Raw genomic sequence first — 25,166 nt, forward strand, 5'->3', positions numbered from 1 at the left:
GCGGGAAGCGGGAGGAGCTGAGGCGGGCGGCGCAGAGGCGGGAAGTGCTGAGGGCACCGCGGGGCCGGAAGGAGAACATTTTGTTAAAAATAAAGGGGGGGGAAAAAAAGAGTTAAATTATTTATTGTAGTGAATAATCCGAAAGAAATAGCCATAGCTCTGTCCAGGGTTTACGGAGCCATCTGAGCGTGTGTCGAGAACCGTGTCAGGGATCTGATCGCAGGTTCACGGGCTCAGCCGTCGGACAAAATAATTTCAATTTTACCCCCCAAATCAACGCTTTGAGGAGTAAAACGCTTTAGTAAGCGGCGCGTTATAAGCATAGCAGTTGATCTGATTATGTTCTTAAACTGATTATTTTAAAATATTTGGTTGTTTGCTTTAAGCAACCGCAGTTCAGCTTCATCGCACCGCCTTTGGGAAATAACCTAATCTTTCCCTGGGCGGTGATCTAAACTGATCTGAAAACTTTTCCTTTTTCTTACTTCTCTTTTTTTTCCTCCCTTTACAAATCCTGAGACAGCCCTGGATTCTTCCTTATCCAACGGCTTGGTTTTTCATAGTAATCTGTATTACTCCCCAGCGTAGAGCAAGTGGCAAAGCAAACCTGTTCCCGTTCAGTCCAGATCCCAGATGTTCCGTGTCCTCCCTCCCCTGTGCCCGTACAGCGTGGGGACTGGCAAGTAAGTACTGAGGCTTTGATTGCTTTGGCACGGGCGGTGAAATACTGTGTTGGTTCATATAAACTGTTTTTCACTTGCGGGTTCCTTGTGTATCTTCAACAAACAGGTGAATGACTCGTGGGTTGATAAGTTCCTTTGTAGCTCTTGTGGAATAACTTTTATCTGTATGCAGTCTAATACATCTGTTCATTGGGCTATTCTCCCTGACCTCAGGGAAAAAAAAAAAGGATTAAACTGTGTTTTGCAAGAAGTCATGTTGAAAAGCAGAGAAGGAAAACAGATTATTCCAACTTTCTCCCACAGATGAAGGCCTTTTCTACAGCAGGCAGGGCTGGGCCTGTGTGCTCACACACAAGTAAAAAAAAAGTACTTTGCTGCCTACTGGAAAAGCCAGAATTGCACAACCCTGCTATTTATTGCATCTCTTGATGGTTGTAATTCCTGTTAGCCCTCTGTTTCCGGAAACAGCCTGATTCCCAGGTCATGAGAAAACTTTTCTGATAGGATTATTTTGATACTTGTATCTATTGAGGTATGTAAGGACCTTTCCTTTTTTTCCTAGGATTGTGAAACATCAAATTAGCTGAATATTCCTTTTTGTTTTATGATTTAAGTATAGCTCTGTGTGACTTTGTACAGGGGAGGGCAGGAACTGGATTTACAGCTTCTCTCTTCCGTAAGTTTCCAACCAGTTGAAATACTGCCAGCTTCAGGGAAACAACTCCAGGTTTGTCCTTTATGAGAGAAAAAAAATGCAGGCATTCTGTGCCTGTGGGGTTTTTGTGTGATCTTCCAGCTAAAATTGTTCCGTGCTGTAGTAAAGTTAATTTCAGTGTCACAATAACTTCTCTTTTTAGTTGAAATTTCTTCGGTCGAAAGCAAAACTGCAAATAAATATGTTGTTTGGGCTAATTTAATATTTGCAATGCATAGGCTGGTAGATGGAGGTGGTTTTGGTGTGGCTGAGATGGTGCACTGTTTTTCTGACAACGGATTCCTATAAGTCCAGAGCCCACATAGGCAAATCTGGGAAATGGAAAAATACTAGGAACTTTTCCATTGCTGTCAGTCATAAGTGGCTTAGGCAATAGGAGTCAGTGAGGGGAAGTGTGTTTTGTTCTCTTTGTGGGATGTTCGTGGTAGGTCAGAAGAGCTATAGAAAGTGTAGTCTCTTAACGATCCGTGTGACTGGTTATGAGTTGGGAATGCTGTGATGACGTTTCTGGGACACTTGGGAAAAATGTCCTTTATAGTTATGTCTCTGTTATCACATAAAAGCCTTTCTGTGGACATTTGAGACCAGCAGCAGTCCAGACCAGTCTGAAACTTTCTCCTTGTCTCTGCTATTTAAATTTACATGATGACAGTGTCGTCACCCTGCTGAATCAACAGCAAGTCTGGCCTGATTGCTGAGATGTCCATAGTTCTGTCCTTCCCTCCGAAGGTCAGATTTTACACCTGGTTATCAAAGCTGTCGACGTGGTGCTCGGATTTGCCAGTGGATGCAGGTGTAAAGGGTGACAACAGCTGTAAATGTTGTGTGTGTATAATTCCCGTGGATTTTTGGTCACCAGCGTTCGCGCTCGCTGGCACAGCTTGTCCGTAGTGTCACTGGGTGAACATTAAAGCATATGCTGTGACCTGGTGACAGCTCTTGTGCCAAGCATTGCAGTCGGTTTGAGTGCATCGAGGGTTGATTTTGAGGCAGAAATCGGTGGAAGTGGTGCTCTTCTGCAGGGCTGGCTCTGGGCACAAGGGGACATGAGCCGTGCGCTCACATTTCCATGTCACGCGTGTGACAGCTGTGATGTGGTGAGCTCAGGAGAAAGCCCAAGAAAGGTGCAGTAGGTGAGTACTTGTCCCCCCCAGCCCTCTCCATATTCCAGGCGTGTCTCCCGGGGGACATGAGCCCTGTTTGCTGGCTTTCCCCAGCATTAAATGCCTCGCTCATATCTTATCACTTGTCACGTGGGCCTGGGCACGATGCTGATGTACCCGACCTGCCGCAGGGCTTGCTCGCCCGGGATGGCTCAGGGGTGACCCGAGTCACTGAGGAGAGGTGAGTGAGAACTGCTTGACTGAAAGCCTTAAACGCCAGGCTGCTTCACAGCCCTTTTCTCATTGCAAACCACCCTTGCACTCAGAGCACAGGAGTGGGAGCCAGTAGATGGCAATGTATGACCGGACATGGGAAGACAACATTTGTTTTGGGGGATTTTTGTGTTTTGTGGGTATTAGTTGTGGGTTTGTGGGGTTTTTTTCGTTCCATTTTCTTTATTTTTCGTTTTAAGTCATAAATTTCACTTTGGTAGTGCAAGAGCTGTTGAGGTACTTGTAAGTTAATGGCAATAATGGCTGTGGTAACTTCCGAGAGTTGGGAAAGGCCTAGTGGAGTATGCAACAACCTGTAGTGAGGTTCTGCAATGAGTTGTTGTTACTGTACAGCAACCAAGTGCCTCATGTTCAAACAGAAAAGAAATAGGCCCTTCTCAAAGACAGGTGTACTCCGAAGATATCCCAGTGTATTCCACTGGATGTCAGTGTGAGAGGGAAGAGAGATGCATGGGGAGGATGTGTGTTCACTGAAGTTTTAGCTCCCAGTGCCCAGAGCAGCTCCACTCCGTAAGCAGAAAGGAGATCTTCCAAAGGAGGAAGAGAGAGCACAGTTCCCTGTGTTTATTTCTTTCTTTGCTCCTTGTTTACTCAGGAGAAAGAACTCTTCCCCTTCTCTTTTCATCTCGTCTGATCTGAATGAACTGATGAGGAATCTCGCCTTGATTGCTGAGGAGAACTATCCCTTACAAGATGGACTTTGTTTATGTCACTTTCCAAGTTCTCATTTTCGTTCTACATCATGATCTGCCCTTGGTCCTCCTTTAGAGCCTTTCTGGCTTCTCCCTTTCTCTTCCTTCTCAGTTTCTCTTCCATCGCCCTGCCCCTCCCGCTGTCTGCTGTTCTTCACTCTCACCATCCTCCTGATTATTTTCCCTATTCCCTCTGTCGCTCCCTCCACCTTTTGTTTGTCTTTCCTCCAGACCCTTTCTCCTTCTGCATGGATTCTCTCTTAATGAAGAAAATGAAGAGCTGCAAGGGAGAAAATCGTTTGTGTGGCTATTTTGATAGCGAGGAGGTTGAACATTGGCTTCACCAGGCCCCACGTTTTACTGTGGCAGCTGAATCTACTCTCCCTGTCTGGTTTGACACCATTCAGACAGAGAAAATTTCATGTGTACAGTGCAGGCTGAGCAGAATCAACCTTTCCAGTTCCCTTCGTTGAACAAAGAAATTTTGAGCAGTTAAAGATAATATAAGCTGCATTTGGCTGATATGTAGTAGGATCAGAGCATATAGTGATCTTTTCGTTGCTTGGGTTTTTTTTTTCCTTTGCATTTGTATAGATGTGAAGGTGTAGGAACCCAGAGTGCCCAGAGTATTTCTCTGCTGTTTTTAAGGGTTCTTACCCCCCTGAACAACGCTGTTTTAGCCTCCAACCTTGGAAAAAATTACCAACGGTCAGACAAGAACTAGAAAATACAGTGGTGTGAATTAGGTGACAGACTACTATGTAAGATTGTCAAAGGGTGAAAAATATAGAGGTTTTGGGCTTCTCTTTGTAGTAAATAGATAAGAGTAAAAAATATCAAAATGGAGGATTGTTGTTGTTCTCCAAACCTTCTTCTCCTTCTTCTACCACTCCATTTCTGCAGTAAAAGTAATTTGGAATGATGGGATAGAGAATTCCGCAGTTCCTGGCTGTGTTACTGAATAATTGGTAGGAAAGTGAAAATAATATATGTTTTTAGTAACTATTGGTTAAATTATCTTTAAAAGGCCATGTAAATCTTGATGATTAGACTTCTCTCCTGCTTTCTGTGCTCTGTGTTATGCCTGGGTCACACTGGTGGCTCTGTTCCTCTGATAAGACTTAATAAACAACTATCCGGCAGCATTGAAACTCCAGGAAAAGTCTCAGTTTATCTTTGAAACTCCTTGCAAGGACTTTTAGAAAATACTCTCCCATCAGAAGGGATTTGATTTATGGCACGGTTCAGTGTCATGAAGGTGTGGAAGATTTTACGTTGTGTGGCAATAAAATCACAACTCCACTATCTCAGTTTATAGCATTTAAGGACACCCAGCTGTGAGCAGTGCAGGCTTGCAGGTACATACATGACCATTTCTCTCTTTTTCCTTCAAAGATAGATATGTCTGTGTCCCAAACTACTCAAGCAGCTTCCTTCCTACTCAGGGAAGCACGTTGTCTGGTTCACCTTCACCTTTGATTGTTCTGGAAGCCCTTCCTTGGAGCAGTTGCTGTTGAGGTTTAGGAGAAAAGGATTTTTATTACTGCAGGCACAGAAATTGGCACTGAGTGGTGGTGAAGGCAGCTGGGTGTCTCTTCCTGGTTTGCAGCCCCTTGCCTGGGACTCCAGCCTGTCCCTGACAGAAACTTCTGGTGATGGACACAGCAGGATTTCACAGCAGAGGGAGCATCAGTTTATGGCTCTGTGTATGGTCTCACAAGGGAACACTGTTCAATAGGCTTCAAAGTGATTCAGCCCTGGCATAACCGTGGCTGTGGCCACATGTAATATAGCCTGTAGCTCTTTAAAGAGGATTAGCCTTAGATCAGGGACAGCATTCATTGCTGGATTTCATGTAAAGTAGAATATGCTAATGAAATGGAAATGTCTATAGCAAACATTGCATAATATTGGGAACCTCAAAATTGAGCATTGTGTCTTGATATCCCTGCTGGGAGCCAAACTTTCATACTCTGGTTGTTGTTTCGAGAAAAACTGAAGTTTATAATACCACCATGAGCTCTCTGTAATAAATCAAGACCTAGCTTGCAGTTTTACAAGCAAAGTTAAAAATATAGCAACAAGCACTTGAAGGTAACTTTTCAGACTTTGCTGAAAAGTCTTAAAATATCTTCATTTGGGTTTTCTGCAGCAGGCATAGGCTTTGTTTCATCCTGTGTTCTCTCCCCATCTGCCCATCCATTGCTTTAAACACCGTTTTTGGGTTTACAGGGGTTGCAGCATCAGTCCTGCAGAGACACAGTGTTTCTGACATGCGTTTCTGAGCCACTGCACCTTTTTAAGGCACTTTCTGCCTGTACATCCACCTCCACCAGCAGCCCAGTAGGCTTCATTTGGCTCTCCTATTTCACTTTTATGCCAGTCTTCAGAACGCTTGAGATTTAGCGTTGTACAAATGTAAAAAAAAGTCTCAAGGTGACCCCCAGTTCCAACTGCCCGAGTCAAGGCATTTTGAAGGGTTTTATTTACAGATGCCATGGACATCTCTCAGAAAATAATTTCAGTGGGAGCTCTGGGGAGTCACTGTCCGCTTCTCACCTCGGTCGCGTTGTCGCCTCTCAAGGAACCCGTTCTCCCTGGGTTTTTCAGCTGCACAGGAAACTTCTGGCCCTGGTCCGAAGCTGCCTCTGTGCCTGCCCTTGGAAGTGCTCAGGCCCGCTCCGGGTGCTTCCCTCCTCGCACAGGGAATTCCTGTGAGCTCCGTCGCACCAGCCCGGCCGTGTGTGTCTGCGGCCCGGGGTTTGGTGCTCACCAACGCCAAATATAAAACACAGTGATGGACATTAAATACCCCGATGGGCCCTTCTGCCTTTGTGCACTTGAAGTGCCTCATCCCAGTCTGCTGGGGCATAAAAGTGCAAAGAAAGCCTTTGGGAAGAGGGTCCTTCTGACTGCACTTCCAAAACGTGCGCTCTCATTGCTTAGTCGTTTTTTCTTTCTGTGCAGCTCCATATCTCAGGATTTTGTTGTTCTGGGATTTATTTTCCATGCTTTTATTTTTTTTTTTATTTTGCTGTTTGGAAGTTTTGGGGTTTTTTTCTGTAGACGTGGAGGGTGGTGATACATATTCATGAAAGAGGAGTCTTTCCAGCCCCTGCCTGCGTTGACAAAGACTTAGCTGTTTCACACAGCAAGCTGACTGGAATTGTGTGGGGCCTGCCTGACCAGATTAGAGCAAACAGCCAGCTTATTCCTCCAGTCGTCAGGCCTCCCCTTCCTAACAATTTCCCCAATTGTCATTTTGACAAGGCTGTCATTAGGTGATGGCTTCTTTTGGCCATTTTCAGATAAAGATAATTTCCTTAACTTCCATTTTATTTGACAACAAGTAGTTTGGGAGAGAAAGGAAGTGCTTCAGTAGTTTATGGATTAAGGGTTTGTCACTTCAAAGGCATCTTTGATCTAAAAATATGTGCTGTACCAAATTCATTATGCCTTTTTTCCTTTTTTTTAGAACTTTTTAATTTATTGATCTGCCCCTTAATTATTCCTTTTTTTTTTTTTTTTTTTTTTTTTTTTACATTCCCTAGTAGTGCTTGGGATAGCAGGGGTGAGGGAAAAGCACCCAAGTGGCCTCTCTGAAAAGTCATGACCAGGGCAAAACAACAGGTGCTTTTGTTCTATACCCTGCTTTTAGCCAGAGGTCCTGCCTGCTCCTGCCATGGCAGCTCCATTAAAAACTGGGAGACAGAGAATAAGCTTCACGTTTTGTGTTGGTCTGGGTCACTCCTCTGGTATAACTGGCCCAAAACCATGGCTCTGGTGTAGGCTGGAGATGGGTTTTGACTCCCTGATGCCCCTTTGGCCAGCTCCGTGTGGTGAGCAGTTGCCGTGTGGCTCTGTTCTGTGTCTGTGCTGCACCAAGAAATCCCAAACCTCATTCCCACAAACAAAACTAGAAAGGCTTTTTCCCCCAGGATGTTTGCAGCTGAAATGCTCTTCACAAGGGACTGAGCTTTGGAACAGGCAGGTGCAGTGGCCGTCGCATATGTTGCTTCCCAGACCCCATCCACCCGGGGAGGGATGCTTGGAGATGGATTTGGGAATCCTTATGTGTGTGTCCCTTCCAACTTCAGATATTCCATTATTCTGTATGGGCAGAGTTTCTCTTTGGCTAGTTCTGCAGGGAGAGGGGGATGTGGTGGGGGTTTGAATATGGATCAAGAGCAGGGCTTTTCCTGCCTTAGCTGTGTCAGGCACCGGGCTTCACTTTCACCCCTCCTCTTCTTTTTAAGATCCACAAAACTCCATCCTTGGCTACAGCAGTGTAAATCCATGATGGTAGCCCATTATCCCAGCCCCACACAGGCTTAGCTGGAGCTGGAATTTGTCCTGTATTAATATTAATACCTGTTCTACCTTATTACTTCAGCTTTTCCTGTTGTATTACCTCCACATTATAGCAGCCAGCAAAGCACCTCCTTGCTGCTGGAGGCTGTTCTTGATCCCATTTCCAAACAGAAGCACTTCTGCTTCGGCTCTGGCTGGGGAAGCTGTGCAGGGGCTGGCTTTTTTTTCTTCCCTTTTGCCTGCTAATTGGCTGAGACCACCAGAATTTGGAGGACACAGATGTCACTGATAGTTTGCCTAGGGAGCACATTCATGCCCATCTGTTGCAGTCTAGAAGGCTGTTCATATATCCACAAGGCCTTCATTTAATTCTTGTCAGAAAGTAATGTAAATCCAGTTTACCTCAGAGGTCACAGCCAAGATTTATGCCAATGAGCCCCCTGCAATTTACACACACTGTAGTTGTATAGGATGAAAAGAAACCCTTTCATGTTGGTGCATATTAACAAGAAAGCTTGCCTTAGGAGAGGCTTTTTGATTGAGATTCTTCCTTATTTTAATACAGCCAGTTGGGATAGCCAGCTTTACCAAAAGAAAACATCTAATCTTTAAGCCAGAGAAGTAAACTAGCTAACTAACTAAGTAAAGCCCCTAGCAAATCTATTTATTTTATAAAACCATCTTTTTGCGAAGAAAGGTAAATGCTCTAGGAAAACACAAGCATGTGTGCACTGAAATATTCAGGGAAACTGAATTCGCCTTCTGTGGGAGATGACAGTAACTCAATTATTGAAATCTTTGCTAAGTTATCTTGAGCCTGGCTTTTTTTGGTTGGGTTTTTTTTTTGTGATTTTTTTTTTGTTTTGGTTTTGGGTTTTTTTTTCTGTTTGAGTTTTTAATCCCTCAAGCTGCCAAAGCCAAAAATAAAGCTGAGCTATTATTTTTGACAGGAGTGGTGGGAAGGACTCCAGAAGGCTCGTGCACAAATCCACGGGAGGGAGAGCAGCTGAGGGTGCTGTGTGATGTGCATGCTCCCTCTTACCTGCTGCAGGTAAAAACAGCAGCCTTAGTGTTCCATTGCTCTTCCAAGGACAATCTGCTGCAGATTTTTCTGTCTCCCTACAGAAAGCAATGGAAGATAAAATATCATAATATGGAGTGAAGGTGAGACTGTAACTCCAACAGCTACAACAGCTCTAGCACTGCCTCTGTGTCGTGATTTCACCCCTTGTCTTTATTTAGCAAGAGACTCTAACAGCCTAAGGAGCTTCCCTAAAAATGAGTGTGGCTTCATTAACCTCAGGGAAGCCCTGAGTGGAAGGGCTGCAGTACACCAAATGAGGCTGAAGGGAAAAGCTAGCAGTGCAAGTGGTGCAGGTACTTGAATTGAAAATGAGCTGTTAAAAAGAAACACTCCTAAGTACTTTGGTTATTAAAATTGCTTGTAGGAGCAGGCAGAGAAAAGCAGGATACAAAGATGGATCAGGATGTGCCAACTTGATTACAAAAGGGTTTCAGAGCTGGGCACCTCTGCTGCTTTGGGCTCAGTGCAGTCTGAGGGTGTTCCTTTCATTTATGCTGGCTGCGCTCAGAAAGATCCTCCTCCCTTTTCCTCCTTCCTCTTCCCTAGTTTGCCTGGTCCATGGATTTTAAAATGTTTTGGGCGTGAAAATCAGTATCATTTGCACGGTGTCATAATGACCGGAGTGGTTTGGGATTAGGAGGCAGGAGAGCAAGGCGCCGCAATGAAAACAGGGCTCACATTCTAAGTTCCAGTGTAACACTTAAAATAATTAAAATGTTTATTTGAAAGTCAAAACAGCCTCAGTCATAAATAACTATCCATTCCTCAATTGATTGTGTCGAGTCCCAACCGAGAGCCCTGGGAATAAGGTTTATTTGCTCCCTGTTGGGATTAATCCATAAATGTAGTCTCCACATGGAACTCATCAGGTCTTTGCTTCCTCTTCATTAGTCTCCCTGGAACTGGAGGGTACCCTGAATAAGATGAAAATTAGGATAATATATTTTCAGAGAGAAAAGGTCTGGCAATCTCTAATTTGTGTTTCAGGACCATAATGCTGTGGAAAATTTCCCAAATTATGTTGTCCGAGAAACCGGCGCTTGTTATCCTTGCTGCATTTGAAGTTTGAATGCAGCAATTACATCTTCTTTTTCTTAAAGCCTCCAAAGCTAATTGCAGTCTTAAACCAGCTAGATTGACTCCCGGGCTTCCTTCCATCCACGGCAGAACTTAAAATTCCTTTCTCTGGACAGATCATTTGCTCTTCTAGCCCAAGGGCTCTGAAATGTCACAGTACGGCCCATTTCTTATTAAAGAGATCATTTCTCTGTTGCCCACCCAATTCTTCCCTCCATCCCCCTTGTTCTGAACCCCGGCTCCAATTAGAAGGCAACCACAGAAATGTATTTTCTCATCCCCGAGACCTTTGGAATAATTTTTCCTCATGTTTGATGCGAGGAGTTATTTTAATCCAGGCTCCAACCAGAAATGGCACAGATTTTTGTTTTTTTTTTTCCTCATAATTTCTGTTTCAAAGTGTCTAACAATTACATTGAGCATTTAAAAGCTAGGTTTGCCCAAAACTGGAGTAAAGGAGCTTTCCTGTTGCCAAGGAATGCTTAAATCCTCACCCTGATGCAAAACTGGTTTTATTACGTGTTTTCAAAGAGGATTTTTAAGTGCATGCTTAGGAAACATTTTTGTCCAGGCAGTTTTGCAGCAGGTCAGGCTGCAATTTTTACCACTTCAAAACCACCTCCTTAAAGTACCACTTGTTAGGATTTAAGGGAACTTTGAGAAAGCTGATTAGTAACCATTGAGAGGGTTCTAAAGGCCTCCAGAAGTTTTTGCTGTTCTGCTCTTGGGCTTTAGGCTCAAGTCCTGTGTTTCCCCAGGAAAGCTGCGTGCCTGGTTATTTCCCCCTCCCAGCTGTCACTCAACGCCACAGCTGTCACACAACACAACTTACAAAGTGGCATCTGTGTAAAGGATGCTGATGTGGTTTAAAGCTCTGTGGTGCATTTTAAGCTGATTTTATGATGCGAGTCATTGTCCCCAGTGGTGGGTCTCAAAAGACTCTCTACCTTCTGAGTACTAATGTACAGTTTATTGCACTTTTCTCTATGGTTCCAGCACTTTGGTGTTGCTGCCGTTGTAAATCATTATTTTATTACTCTGTGTCCTTGCTGTTTATTCAATTCTTTGGAAAAATGTACTTGAAGAAAAATCCCTTGCTTGCTGACATTCATAGATCACTGTTACGGACCTGGCAGTTTCCCGGTGAGTTAAATCCTCCCAATCCAAGGAAGCCAAGTGCTGTACTTCCACACTAATTTGAGCTTCCCTGCTAAGCCCCTGCAGCTCTTTGTGAGAGTGGCAGCTTGTGTGGCTCACAAAGCCACGGGGCCCTCCTGCCTGCAGTAAAGACCCAACAAGAGCTGGGCTTAAAAGTCTGATTTGGGACTCTGGGCTGCATCACAGAGAAGTGGAGCACATCCATGAGCTCCCTTGGGTGCTCCTAGTGCCATGTTATTTTTTGTAAAGGGAAATACCCCAGTGTTTGCTTGCTTTAGTTTGTCTTCACAGCAAATCGTGCTTATGAGCATTTATTTACAGGCTGCGAGGTGGCAGCTGAGCACAGGCCTTGTCCAATGTGCTTCTGCATGCTCTTGAAGCAGTTTCCAGGTCCCAGTTCCCAGGACTACTGTCCACAGTGGTTTCGAGGCAGGTGTATATGTGCTTGGTAGTCACTCGAGTGGGCTCCCTGAAAAATGAAATTTTTGAGAAATCAGTTACACAAAGAAATGGAGTCCAGGCCAGATGGCAGGGATGCTTCATCCCAACCTGGGAGGTACTCCTGGGGCAGCCACACACTCCTTCCCACAGGGCTGGGTAATCAGATAAATCATTTAGCAGATGTCAGTGCAGTTAACAGAGCAAGCAACACTGGCATAGGTGTGTTAGTGTGACTATGCTTTTCTTTTCCCTGATGGATACCCAGCAACTGGATCAGCTTGTCTAGACCTGGCAGGGAGCAGAGGACTCTGCTTTCTGCCTGTTGTCCCCAGGTTCAGAGGTCTGTCCCTGCCAGGGAAAGGGGACCTTTGTGAACGAGGATGTGGACTTGGACCTTGTGCCATGAGCAAATCCCGTTGTTGTGCCCTTTTTTTTAGACTCACCTTTGTCAGTGACAGGTAGTTCAGCCCCATCTCCTGCGTGGACTTTGGACCATGCTGTAGCTTTGTCCCCAGCCCTGTCTCTGGCCCAATCTCCTTTTGCTCCTGATGGGAGCCCCTAAATGGGCCCTGTGCCTGGTGCATCCACAGGGATGTGATCCCAGCACTCAGCTGTGCTCAGCTGGCTCAAACCCTGCAGAGGGTGGCCCTGGTGGCTTTTATTCGGGCCTAAAAAGATGGGGAACACTTTCTAGGTTTTCCTTCTGCCTTTATCCATGGCTCTGCCTCTGGCTGATCCCTTATTTGCTCTCCAGCTTCCCTTATGTGCTTGTGTGCCTTCCCTCGGTCTCCCTTTTACGGCTACTTTTTAAATTTCTCCTTTCTGTGACATTTGTCTGCGGAGTCAGCCAGAGCCCCACTGAGTAGCTCCTGCCTCCAGGCTCTTTGCTGATGAATCCCATCTTTTGCCCTGCTCCACCTGCCCTTCCAAGGCAGCCTCTCTGATCCTCTCTGCTTTCGCATGAGTGCATCTCTTTTGCCCTCTGCTTTTCAGTCTGGCAGCTTGCTCCTGCTCGGTGCTGTTTGAGAGCACAGCCTTATCTGCCACCAGCTCTGGGATCCAGCGATCCCAGAGCCACAGCAAAAAGGGAAAAAACTGCGTGGAAGTGTAGCAGCTAAACTGTGAGTGGTTTCCAGTCAGCAGAGCAAACTGTGCCTGCGTGTGTGTTCCACTTCCTCCTTCACAGCCGTAGTGTTTCCCCAATTTTAGATATGTTTTCACTGAGGCCGTTACTGGCTGTATTGCTTCAAACTGCAGGAACAGTTTTCTAAGTGAAACCATCATCACATTGGTGGGGAGAAAATAAACAAACCCGAAATATTTATTTTGTGCTTAGTTTTTGAAAGCTGTCCAAGTGTTCTGGCAGGTGCTGAGCCAGATACCTGTCATGGAAATGCTGGGGGTTTCCTGCATCACCACGGGCAATGCCCTAAGCACCTGGAGGGCTTGCAGTGGGACATACACGGAGAACATTCACACACGGGATGGCATCCCAGGGTAAAAGAGAGAGTCTCCATGGACTGGGAAATGCACGCAGCATCCCCCACTCTGCCATTCAGTCCAGGCTAACTGCGTGCGACAGCCTCCCAGGGTGAGAGCCTCCCAGGTGCAAAGGGCTTCAGCACAGTCCCGACAGTCACTTCCCTGCTTGGGATGTCACGGCTCCATTGATGAGCCTGTCCTGCCTCCCTGGCACCTCGGAGATGTTCCCCTCACACACTGTCACCAGGACCCTGCAGTGATTTCACACACTCCTCTAATAAAGTCCTCCGAGGCTGTCATGTATTTTCATGTATTTCCCCTATTATTTCCCCCTGCTTGAGCCTTTCAGATAATTGATGATACTTTAGTTAATCATTTTCCCCCTCCTTTGTTTGCCAGGTACCTCAGCCTTGAAGGGATCCTTTTCATTTGGACCCCGTGTCTTCTCCTAAGTAATTGATCACCGGGCACCCGGGGACACCCAATTCACAGCCGAGTGGGATCAGCCCTCATGAATAATCAAAGCGTCGTGGCCGTGCTGCTGCAGGAGTGCGAGCGAGCTCTGGACACGCTCCTGGCGGCAGAGGCCGGCACGGGCGAGGGAGAGGAGCGGGAATACCGGCGGTGCCAAGGTGAGCTCTCCCCAGGAGCGGCGGCAGGACTCCAGCCCTCAGCCCTGCCCTATTTTTCTTCTCCGGGCAGATGAGTGTCAAGAGATGCCTGGATTTCGAGGCCATGAATGGGATGCGGGCTACAGGCAGGCAGGGAAAGAAGTCCACTTTGTTGCAGTGAATTGCTGTCAGTTCTAATTTTAGGCTTCAGTAAACATGAGGCTGTAAGGAACAGTTTAGTTTGGGAAGAACAATGCCCAAAAGTTTGCTGATGCACATAAATTTCAGTTATTAAAAAAAAAGAGAGAGAGAAAGGAAAAAAAAGGATGCAACTTCTGAATAAGGGCACATATTTCCTCTCCTTTCATAGGAACTGGGGGAGGGTCCTCTCTGTTTGTCAGCTTCTCCTCATATATTAAAGACCTCATTGCCTGAATCTTTATCTTGTAAAATGTGTGTGACCTCTGTAAGTGGTGTCCAAGGGGGAAAAAAAAAAAAAACAACAAACCTTCCAATATCCCTCTTGAAAGGAAAACCCATGCTGGCTAAAGGCTGGAATAAATAACCAGGAAAGGAAGCAGTGTTTAGCGAGAGCTGTAATAAAAGGATTCCCCATTTGTTTCAATGCTGGCGTTACCTGCTGGAAACCAGCAGCTATTTCGGTATCGCCGTGGCGCTGTGAAGGGAGAATTTATTATTTCTTAATTCCAGCGGAATTAAGGTTTCCCTTTGCGTGACACATCTGCGGCACTGCCCGTTTTCCAGTTCGATGTTAATAATGTTTAGTTTTGCCTTGCTTGAGTGGCTCGGCCGCAACGTTAATGTGATCTTTAAAACCCTTTGTTTGTCCCGGGGCGCGGAGCCGTTGAGAATATGTTTTTCCGACCATCCTTGTTCTTGCTGGGAGGTCAGCTGCCTTTTTCTGAAGCACCTAAGTCTGTTTGCGCTGGAGGGTGGCGTGTAGGTTTCTGTTATGGATACTGGAAGATTTTTCTCCCCTCTCCTTTTGTTTCCAACAAAGGGTACTTTGTTTCCTCGTCACAAATTCTTTTAAGTTTTATTATGGCTCTGCAGAATAGTCTCTTGAACTCCTAATCAGGTAGCGCTTTTCCCCCCCTCATCCTCCTCCCTCCTTTTCTCCTATTAAATACCACAAAGTATGAGAAATAATCAGTTTAGTTCCAGATAAGGTGAATCAGTGCCCTTATAATCACTCGATTAGACACGGTCCTTCAGGTAAACTGCTTCAGGAAATGGGCGATCAGAGCCTGAAGTGCTGCTCGGGCTTTTCCGAGGGCCGTGTTCCCATCAGCTGAAAGAGAAATACCCAGCAGCGGGGTGGTGACAGCGACATTAATAACTGCTGGGGCTCTCTGCCCGGGGAAGGCAGGGCCCTGCAGGTCGGCGGCTCTCGGCTTCGGGGGGACCCTCCCAGAGCTCTCGGGGCTGCCTTTGTTCCCCCCGGCTTTTTCAGACCTGGTGCAGGAAGGACTGAAAGCCAAATCCATCGAAATGGTGGGGAGAGGGGAGAGGAGGAGCACATCCTTATCTGACTTCAGGGGGCAGAATGGGTGTTGGGTGGGTCTGGATTTCTTCTTTATTTCTTTTTTTAGGCTAGAAATCATTCCAGTCCACTTCTGTGCCCATTCAACCTTCTTTAATTAATGAGTTTATCTTGCCAGCGATAAGAACAGCTCTCTGTTACAAGGGTTAAACTCTTGTCCTTGGAGCTGGATCTTCCTTAGGAAAAGACTTAGGAAGTTCAGTCTTTCTACATGGGAGAGAAGTCTTTCTGTCCATAGTTTTGTGTTCCTTGTGATGAGATGAATACCCCTGTGATGAGGTAGGATATCTCTGCTCCAGCACTGATTTTCTGGTGACAGGTGTGAGGGTGAAAGCACGACCTCCTCTCCCCATTAGCTCTGGCACTTGGCCACCTTGCCAGCACGGAGGGCTGAGCCCCTTCAGGCACCACTTCAAGAGGATAAGGAAACCGGGCTTCACGTTCAGCCAGGATGTGTAACGGGAAGATTTCCAAACCCCATGTTTCTTTGGGACAGCAACAAGTGAGAAAACGTGGGTTGGAAAAAGCAGTAGCATTGTAAACTTGACTTTTTGGAGGAGCACCCTAAATACCCAACTTCCTGGTTTTTCCTAAGAAAACCATACTGGTGAATGTGCTGCAATACGAGCATGTAATATCCTTCTGATGAAGTTCATTTTCTACAGTCCCTGCATAAAGGATTGATTAAAAATATGTAGTAATGCATTTATTGTGTTGCCTCGTTAAAGCAATGATGGTCTCTGAGCAGGGGTTTTTCGGGGGATTAATGGCCAGAAGGGGCCAGATCTGCAGCTGATGATCACCATTAACCCCATCTGGTCAATAATCCTTGTTAATCCACTTTTATTGGCCAGAGAGGCTGCCCAGCCGAGTGGTTAGCACGGCACAGCACATCCACATCACCCCTGTTGCAAGGAAAATGAAATGTGGGCTGTGGCTGAACAGAAGGGAGAGATCCAAGCCCAAATCTCTGGCTGTGTGCTCCTAGTAGTTGCATCCTCAGCTGGGTCAGGTTGGAGATCCAACCGAAGCTGATGGCGTGGCTTAGGATGAGTATGGAGAGGGAACAGGGAGGGAGAAACTGCTCAATTTTCATTATTCGTTATAAGCCCTTAGATTTCTGTCTAACTGCTATCTATGGTCCAGGTTTATCTCCCGGGTCGGAAGTGGCTTTCTGGGATGGCTCTGCCACTGTCACCTGAGCAGGAGGGACAGATCTTCTGTGCTGTTGACCCCGCTGTCCTCTCCTCACACAGGGGAACAGGTTTCCTCCTGCCTCTTCTGGAGCGGCTCTTCACGCCCAGGCAGCCACCGACTTCCTGCTAAAAGCCTTTTTAATGGCTGAAGGCTCCCATTTACCTGGAGGGCAGTGCAGCCAAGGGGAACGGATGGCAGGCCAGCTCCCCTTCCCTCCCCACGAGGCTGGTGACAAGGGCTAAGAGCTGGGAGCAACTGGGAGAAGGCCTTTTTGAGAGATTGGTGTCATGAGTGCTGCGGCTGAACCTCCTGCAATATCCTCACCTGCTCTTTGACCCTTTCAGCTCTGCTTCCTGAGGATGTGAGGAGCCTTCTGGAGGAGGCAAAGGAAATGAAGTGGCCCTTTGTGCCGGAGAGGTGGCAATACAAACAAGACCTTGGCCCAGAAGACAAAACAAACCTGCAAGATATGATCAGCGCCAGGCTCCCCGACTTGCTGGTATGAAGTTCAACACACCTGTGGTGTAAAGTGTCCTGCTGAGGGGCTTGGGGGGTTTCGCAGGGCAATTCTGGTTCTGTTTCCACTAAGGTAGTGCTCCCCTCTTCCCTCAAGGACTGGCATTAGAGTAACACTAAAATGCCAAGTGTTCACATCATGTTCTTTAAAAAACCTATGAATTTGACAAGAATGCCGTGCTTTGTTTAATTCCGTGCTGCAAGCAGGTCATCAGGATCACTCACTGTAGTAAGAGCTTGCACAATTCATCACCTGCTCTTCTTTTTTCAATAAAATTACATGACAGAATCCCTTTGAGGACCACAGCTGGCCAAAATCTAGGCAGGAAAGGCAAGGATTCAATGCGATTTCTCCTGTGAGTAAAGGATTGTTGGCTGTGTAAGGAGTTGCAGAATCCCAAAGGTCCTTGGGGATCCCACCCCGAGACATGTCAGACATGTGCCTAATAGAGGACACCTTTTTTCCATGGTAAATGTAGTATCTGGGCTAAGGGCTATCCCTTTTCCAGGACAGGAATAAAGATGAGGTTTGTGAATTTCGTGGGGTTTTTTATTCCCGTGGTGCATGTCTGAAGCCAATACCATCCCCATTCCTGCCTGTTGTTAATTCCAAGGTGGCCAGGAGATCTCACCTGCCCCAGAGAGCCCTGCCTCAGTGAGGGCAGCAGGTTTCCTTTGGGAACAACTTTGATTCCTTTGAACAGCATGGAGCGACAAGAAGCTCAGCAAAGCGAACTGCGGGGCTGGGAAGTGGGAGCCCCAGAGTCCCCACGTCGCAAGGCTCCTGAATTTCCCCAGGGAGGGCGGGGAGTGGCTGCTCTCGGGTATTTATTTTCTTTCTCCCTTTGGTGTGTGTGGCCTCAGACAGAAATTTATGGCGGAGGTTGACCTCCTTTACAATCCCGGCGCAGCTCTCTAACTTTGGAGCGTTTGTGTGCTCCCTCCCGGGATAAACACCTGCAGCAAACTCCCCGAGAGACCTGGCTAGATGGGAGATTAATGTGGCTGTAATAGTGCAGCAGTGTTTGCGGCATTATGCCCTCTCCCCAGGTAGATGGATCTTTTCTGGGATGATACCAATTATTTATTGCTGAAACATCTGTTGATAACTGCAGCTGCCCTTGTTAAACAAAGCCTATCGTGGGGTCAGAGACTATAGGGACCTAAAATCCTCCTCCATGCTAGTTTTGGACTATTCACCCACTCCCCCTGAAGTCCATTGGTTGCCGTTGTCTCCAATGTTTCATCCTGCGGTGGAAAATACTTTGTAAACGTTGTGCTGCCTTTCCCCATGTGCTTTGAAGTATTATTTCATCTTCATCGGTAATTTATATTCCAGCGCTATTGTACCATGGGAAAAAGGGAAAACCTTTTTTGTTTTCAATTTAATTGTAGATAGACTGACATCTTGACCTGTATTATTAGTATTAGTCAGGAAAAGGGATTTTTTCCGCCTTCATCCATTCCTTCTCCCCCCTCTTTTTTATTTTAAATAAAATTTCAAGGCAGAGCAAAGGCTGCCTCAGTTCTTTGAATAAAAAGCTGGGGGGGAAATGAGGCTGAAGAGAAGTGATTACAGTATGATGAGGAAAGATAAAAGTCTGAGCAACTTTTTTTCTTTCTTTTTTTTTTTTTTTTTTTTTTTGGCATGAGGGACAGAAGGATAATTTAATTCCCTGGAGGACAAAAAAAAAAAAATTAAGTCTTTGTCGATTTATTGTTCAGGGGAAAAAAAAAAAAACCCTTTAAAATTTTTTCTCTGTTTATTTTAATTTGCCATGCTTAGAATAAGCTCATAAACCGTAATTCATTACATTTAAAAAGTGCTTTGAGATCCATGAATGAAAGGCACTTCATTACCATAACACACTGGTGGTGTTGCAGGAGGCAGCGCTGGCTACCGGGGCTCTCCGTGAGGATGCCTCGCCCTGGGAGGGGGCTGAAAAGCTCCATGAGACCGGCACAGGGAGTAAGCGGATTAGGCTGTGGCTCCAAGGGTTTGCCTCGGTGTTGCTGCACTTTAAAAAGTGGGATCCGCGTTGCCGGCGGCTCCGCGCTCCTTCGGCGCATCGGGAAGGCAAAGCCACCTGCACCTGCAGCTTCTTTAAGTGCTTTCCTTCGTCTTTGCTGGGGGATGCTCGGTGCCTCTCTGCATCCCATAGAAGGTGCAGGGCTTGGTTTAGATTTTAGGGGTTTTTTTTTTCTTTTTCCTGCCGGGATTCACCACCCAAAGGCCACCACAGTTCAACAAGCCCAAGACACCGTTTTCCTCGTTTTCCTAGCAGGTTTCAGCTAGCAATCCAAGCCCATCCTGCAGCCCCCGTGGTGGGAATGTGCACTAAGGCTCGAAGGGTGGTAGCCAACATCTGTATCCAAAGCCAAACTGGGAGACACTGCGATTTTAGTTTTTAACAAGGCAAAGCAAAACCAAAACTGTCACAGCATCCTTGCTGGCAGGGATAAAGAACGAGGGATTATTTTTCCTCTCTAAATACCACGTGCACTGTGGGGTTCGGAATGGGGCTGCAGATCCCAAAGGGAGGCTGCCAGGGGTGCCCTGCCTGCAGATCTTTACTATCCCAAGGGATGGAATTAGCCTAAAGCTCGGTGAGCAGCCAATAGAGGGCAACATGCCCATATCCACGGAGGCTTTGATCCCACAGAACCTGCTGTGGCTTTAGTTGAAGGACAACTCTGTGCACACACGTAGTTCTCTTGTGGGATGATTCATGCTACGTTAATATTTAAAATCTTTTTTTCTTTTTTTTTTTTTTTTTCCCTGTTTGCAAACCCATTGTGATGATGTGGGGCTTTACTTTATTTTTATCATACCTGTCAGTAATTCCTGCATTCAGTCATGGATCAGGATCTGCTGGGATGGGTGCAATGGGAATACAAAAGGAAAAGCCTCCAAGAGTGCGGCTACTCTGGTCCCTCTGTAGGGAGCTGTGCAGGCTGGCTCTGTGCTCCCTGCTGTGGATGGGGGAGCACGGATCCTGGCCCTGCCAGCACGGGATCTCATGGCATTTGATGGGAATATTGAAAAGAGTGGAAAATAAGGCCGTGCAGCCCTTGGCTGGGCCTTGGCTAATTAGGTGCTGATGGACTGCCATTAAGGAAACCCTTCCAAGGGACATGCCCTAACTGCCGTAGGTGTGTGTGTGGCACTTAAGAGCTGGGAGCCTTTGAAAAAGAACTAAAGCGGGGGCCTGAGGATTTCGTTTTCTCCTCCTTCTAACTGTCGGTGTGGTAACAGGAGAATTAAAGCCCTAAATCGTGGCCCTGGGATCTCGGCTGTTGAGGCTGACCTTTTGCTACCTGCCTCCTAAGAGCTCTTCTTGGGTGATCCCAGTGAAACAGAGAGTGATGTGAGGGATGAATTCAAACCAGGAGGGAATCGCGACACCCCAGCCTCCCGCAGGCTTTGTAAGTGAGACGTGACAGAGATTAGGTGCAGGCAGGAGAGCTTTAGCTGTCCAGGGTGACTGCCCTGGTGCTGCAGAGCACTCTGTCTTCTGCTGCCTGTGTGGGAAAACTACAGCAGAATTTATGTGGACCATAAAAAAATCAAAAGAGGAAGCTGGATCCTGGGTTTGTGTAGGACTGTCGCTTTGCTTTGCTCATGGGTAGGATTTACTCCTGTCAGAGGCAGCTTCCTGCAGTATTTTCAGCTTTAAATGTTGTATTCCTGAGATTGTGTTTTCTCAAGTGGATTGATGTGATGACACAGATTTAGGGAAGAGACTCTTGGATTTTTAGGTGTTGATAATGGTCTTGCTGCTGCTCCCTCGGAGGGGGGTCCTGTCGCTGGCATTTTGCTATTTTTAAGTATTAAAACATCCCCTTTTAATGTGCCACAATAGTTTATAAGTGGTCTAGAACAAACGAGGGCCACCAAATGATTGTGGCACCTCTCTATCTTTGGTACTGATCAAGAGCAGGAGCTCCTGCAGATGGCTGTGGTCCCCCAAATCCCTGCTACCCTGTTGGATACATGAGGCCCCCCCGGGAACCCACCCTTCAAGCAGCTTCCTGGGCACTCTAAGGAGTTCTCCTTCTGTCCTCATCACAAAATGCTGCTGTTCTATTTTCTTGAGGAAAACAGGAGTTACTCCCACTCCAGGATTTCCTCAGTTGGTGAAGCAAGATCGGGTTGGTTGTAAAAGCTGCCCCGATCTGTGGTGTTTTGAACTGCTCCTAATGGACCTAGTGCTGCTGCCATTAAATTCCCAACTCTCCGTTTCCTGCAGGATGAATAACTTGAGGTAATTAACAGGTTCGGGGGGGATTCTCATCCGCTCTGAGCCAAGAGGGAAGTGTCCAGGAGCTGCTGGTTCCTCAGTCTGCAGCAATTCACTGTGTGACTGTCCCGTGTTTCAGTCTGTACCTCCAGACATGCTTTCTTCTGCCCGTCACCGAGGTGGTGGGAGGCTTAACTCCCTGCTATTTGCGGAGTGGGCTCTGATTGCCAGCTGAAAGGCAGCGATTGATAGAGAAGTCCCGCGCGGTGACAGCAGCTTTGGTCTCTGGGAAAGACGGGCTTTGCTGACGGCGCGTGGGGTAAGAGGGGGAGAGGCTCCAGCCCAATCCATCGGGGCTGTGGCTCTGTGTTTAATCTGACAGGGGGAAAGAAAACCGGGCAATTTGTTAGGGTTCAGTGGAGTGCTAACTAGGAGCAGCTCTTGGGACAGAACTGAAGCACCTGGAAGTACGTGCGTGCCTCTGACACTCCTGCCTTGTGCACGGAATTAGAAATTCTTTGCCGGCTGCTCTTAGTTTGGTGGCTTTTTAAAAAGATTTTAAACCTCGGCTGCAGTTACAAATGAAACTAGGACTGAACCAGTCTGAGACAAGTGGATATCAGCAAACACGGCACTCCAGAGCATCCACAAAACTGTGGGGACACTGAAAATTAAATTTTTCTTTCCTCTGCTTTTAATCACGCTGTTTGTAGAGGCGTTTTTCCAAAGGGGATCCTCCTGAGCCCGCAGGCTATGGAGGAGGGCTTGCCTCTGGGATCTTGGCTTTATAAAGAGGGCCGAGAGAGTGGATTAAATCAATATTTCATTTATTTGGGCTTGTAATTCCTCTTACATCAGCTGCCACATAAAGATTTTCCCCTATTTCCTTCCCCTCCTCCTCATCCTCATTTACTATGCACCAATAATTTCCCTTTGACGCTTTCCTGCCCGTCCTAGTGCCAGATGGCCCCAGTTCTGAGCTTCTCCCCTCTCTTGGGAGCGGCCCCCATTGTCAATGCAAAGGAGGCGTCGTGGCTTTGAACCCAAAGCTGGGACCCAAACTTCAGCCCCGGCGCACGGAGGAGCTAAGCCCGCTAATGCAGGGAGCCATGCGAACCGCACACCCTCCCACTCAGCGCCATTAAGGCGCAACCCCTTCACTAAAGGCTGCTTTGCATTTCCCCCAATGGTCCGTGTATAGAAATCTGGTGCAAATTTAATTCTCCCACCACCTGATTCCACTTCCCAGCCGCGAGGTTCCCTTTGTGTCATAAACTCAATTAGGCGGATCCATTTCACATCGTGGGCACAGATGTGAAAACAAAGTGCGCGCGTACCTCGCTCTTTCTCTCTCTCTCTCTCTCTCCCTCTCTGGATGCGCCTAAAGCGATAGAGAAACTGAGTAAATCTGTGTAGGCTGCCACTGTCTGCTTGTGATGGAGCAGGGCTGAGACATCCTGGGAGCCAGAGGGGTTTCCCTGGCTCTGGGCTGGGTGACAGGGAGCTGCTGCCCCGGTTCATCTCGGAGTGGCGTTTCGGGGAGGCTCCCGGCTTGGGTGCGTGCCCAGCGCGCCGGTGCCCTCGCTGGAGGTGCTGAGGAATTTGCCAGCCACACGAGTTGGCAAGGAATGAAAGGAGCGGGTATTAATTTCTCGGTGTCCTGCTCGGAACGCGGGGGACGTCGCTGCAAAGGCTGACACGGAACCACGGCGCTGTGTGCCACACAGCATGCGGCCCTGCCTCCCAAAAAAAAATAGCCCCGTTTCTCCCCCTGGCTTGACTTTTCTACATGTTGTGTCCATTTGGGTTTGGAGAGGGACACAAGAGGTTTCAGCATTGAGCGGGGGAGTTAAATTATGCAGCTGCAAGACTGCCAAGCCCTTCAGAATAGGATGCTTCGTTTAGATTTTCCACAATGCTATTGAAGTGCTTATTTTCCTCCTGAAGAGACACAAACAGATGCAAACTTCTGTAAACACTTTAGAAATGAATTCAGTGAGTTTGGCCTCTCAGCAGTGCTCAATAGCTGACAGAAAAATGTCTAATTAGTGCAAGTGGAAATAATAGGGCCACTTGGATTCCTTCCATCCTCCTCCAAGTCTACTTTTCCTAGGAACTCAAAGGCCCTTTTGTTTGGTAGGTCACCCTCTCTCAGGCTTTTGTGCTCCGATCTATTAAAGGAAGAAGGGGAGGAAAAAAAAAATAGATTAGGCGATGCTCTGTGCTTAAATATATGGCCTGTTGATGAGCATTTGGAATGGCTGGTTTGCAGTGTCAGTTTACAGGTGCTTGGAGAGGGGGATTCCTCCATTGTTGGCCGGCACAAGCAGAGTTGTGCCTGCCGGGGCTCCAGGAATCCTTTTCAAGTGCCATCATCTTAGAAAATCCAACTCGGGTTGAGGAAAGGGGAGGAAAAAAAAAAAAAAAAGAAAAAGGAAAAAAGGAAATCTGTACAAATCTGCCTTGCTGAAGTGCAAACAAGCTGGGAAATGCTTGGGATCGGTGCTGCAAGCCGGCCTTTGTGCCATAGGCTCTTCCCCAGATTGACATGGGCTTCTTCCTGCACACGTCAGAGGGTGCTACTTGATGCCGGGACAAAGATTTCTTGGCAGTCTCTGGAAAAGTAATCTCCCGGGTGTCAGTGTGTGGAGCACCTCCTCCCTCCATTGGGCAGGAATACCAGGCCCTGGCCAGCATGGGAAGTGATGGGTTTTTGGCAAATGTCCCCAGGTCCACGTGGACTTGTGCACCTGTGATCAGGCTGTGTGTCTCCTATGGCTGTCTTTGCTGGCCTCCTGTCCTGGTTACGGCAAGGACCTCAGGAATTCCAACTGTTCCTCCTGTGGGTGCGATGGCTCAACTGCTGTGGGAATCCAGAACAGTTCATAGAGACTTAGTAGTCATTAAGGATGGCCCGCAGGGGAAAAACACTGGATTCCTGGCCTGTTTGCCTGTTTGTGGTGTACAAAGGAGTGGATGGCCTGAGCTCCGAATGGGACCATGGCTACAGTGAGGACTTCCAGCCTGTCCAGTCTCACACTCCCCTTTTAAACTAATTGCTGCTGGGCATGACTTAAATTCATTAGCAGACCACCAAATTCCGCAGTTCAAATATTAGACAATTAAAAACAAATGCCCCCCCTCCCCCCCAAAAAAAAAAAATCAGGAATGATATCTATGGCTCAAGCAAAATAAACAGCTGCCCCCTCCCTATCCTAAAAATGAAAATAGGGTGAGGAATAGGGTCACTGAGGCTGAACATTTTCCAGCTCTCTGAGCCGCTGGAGGTGAGTTTCCCTGAGGCCGCCTGTGTTTTTTTCAGGCTTATCTGAAAGCCTCCATCCTGGTGAAGGACTGCGCCACGGCCACCGCCGTGGTGTTCCTGATCGACCGCTTCCTGTACTGGATTGACGCCTCCAGCAGGCTCCTGCGGATCGCCAAGGCGCTGCACAGGCTGCATCCCGGCGCTCCCATCAGCCCGCAGGTGCTCATCCGCCAGGCTCGCCTCGCCGTCAACGCAGGTACTGCTCTGCTTCCGCAGCTCCAGCCCCATTAGCAGCTGCTGGACTCGGGACAGGACACCGTGTCCCTCGCTGGGCGTGACACGCTCACGGTGCCATCTTTCCAAACGCACTTCCTGCTCCCAGCCCCCTTGAGCCCTCCCGGCTCCTCTCACTAGCACAAAGGGGCCGGTATAAAGGGTTTCAGAGCCAAATGCAGGAGAGAAAATTGTGAAAGGGTGTGGAAAATACTAATTGGAGCCTTTGTTCCTTAACAAATCTTCCCTGCTGGTTTCAAACAGGGATATCTGAATTGCTGTACTCCTGACCAAGGGCCTTGAAAAAGGAAATTAGAATCCTGGCATTTTCTCTACGCTGTCCCAGCTGCTTTTTATTTTTCAGTGGGGCCACTTGACTATGCAAACAATGCAGATTACAACTCCTCCAGGATAAAAAAAAAAAAAAAAATTCCATCATTCCTGTAACATGAACAGCAC

At 47.2% G+C, this 25,166-nt stretch overlaps 1 protein-coding gene across 7 annotated transcripts in view; it reads left to right on the forward strand.

The window, feature by feature from the left end:
- Window positions 1-82: 82 nt before the first annotated feature.
- Window positions 83-25,166, forward strand: part of ALPK1 (alpha kinase 1) — a 39,340-nt gene continuing 14,256 nt past the window's right edge. For 3 of the 7 annotated variants that reach the window (XR_005601758.1, XM_039550912.1, XM_039550911.1), the window contains exons 1-5: window positions 83-683; window positions 8,749-8,849; window positions 13,440-13,672; window positions 16,757-16,911; window positions 24,492-24,690. Coding sequence is in view for 6 of the 7 variants with exons in the window: in XM_039550912.1 (XP_039406846.1) it covers window positions 13,552-13,672; window positions 16,757-16,911; window positions 24,492-24,690 (475 nt within the window). In the remaining variant the exon portion in view is untranslated. Of the gene's footprint in view, window positions 684-1,103; window positions 1,216-8,748; window positions 8,850-13,439; window positions 13,673-16,756; window positions 16,912-24,491; window positions 24,691-25,166 lie in introns of those variants that run through there. The other 4 variants (XM_039550908.1, XM_019293017.2, XM_039550910.1 and 1 more) reach the window with 4 other exon arrangements.

The sequence above is a fragment of the Corvus cornix genome, chromosome 4 (assembly GCF_000738735.6).
Source record: "Corvus cornix cornix isolate S_Up_H32 chromosome 4, ASM73873v5, whole genome shotgun sequence".
Taxonomy (NCBI): domain Eukaryota; kingdom Metazoa; phylum Chordata; class Aves; order Passeriformes; family Corvidae; genus Corvus; species Corvus cornix.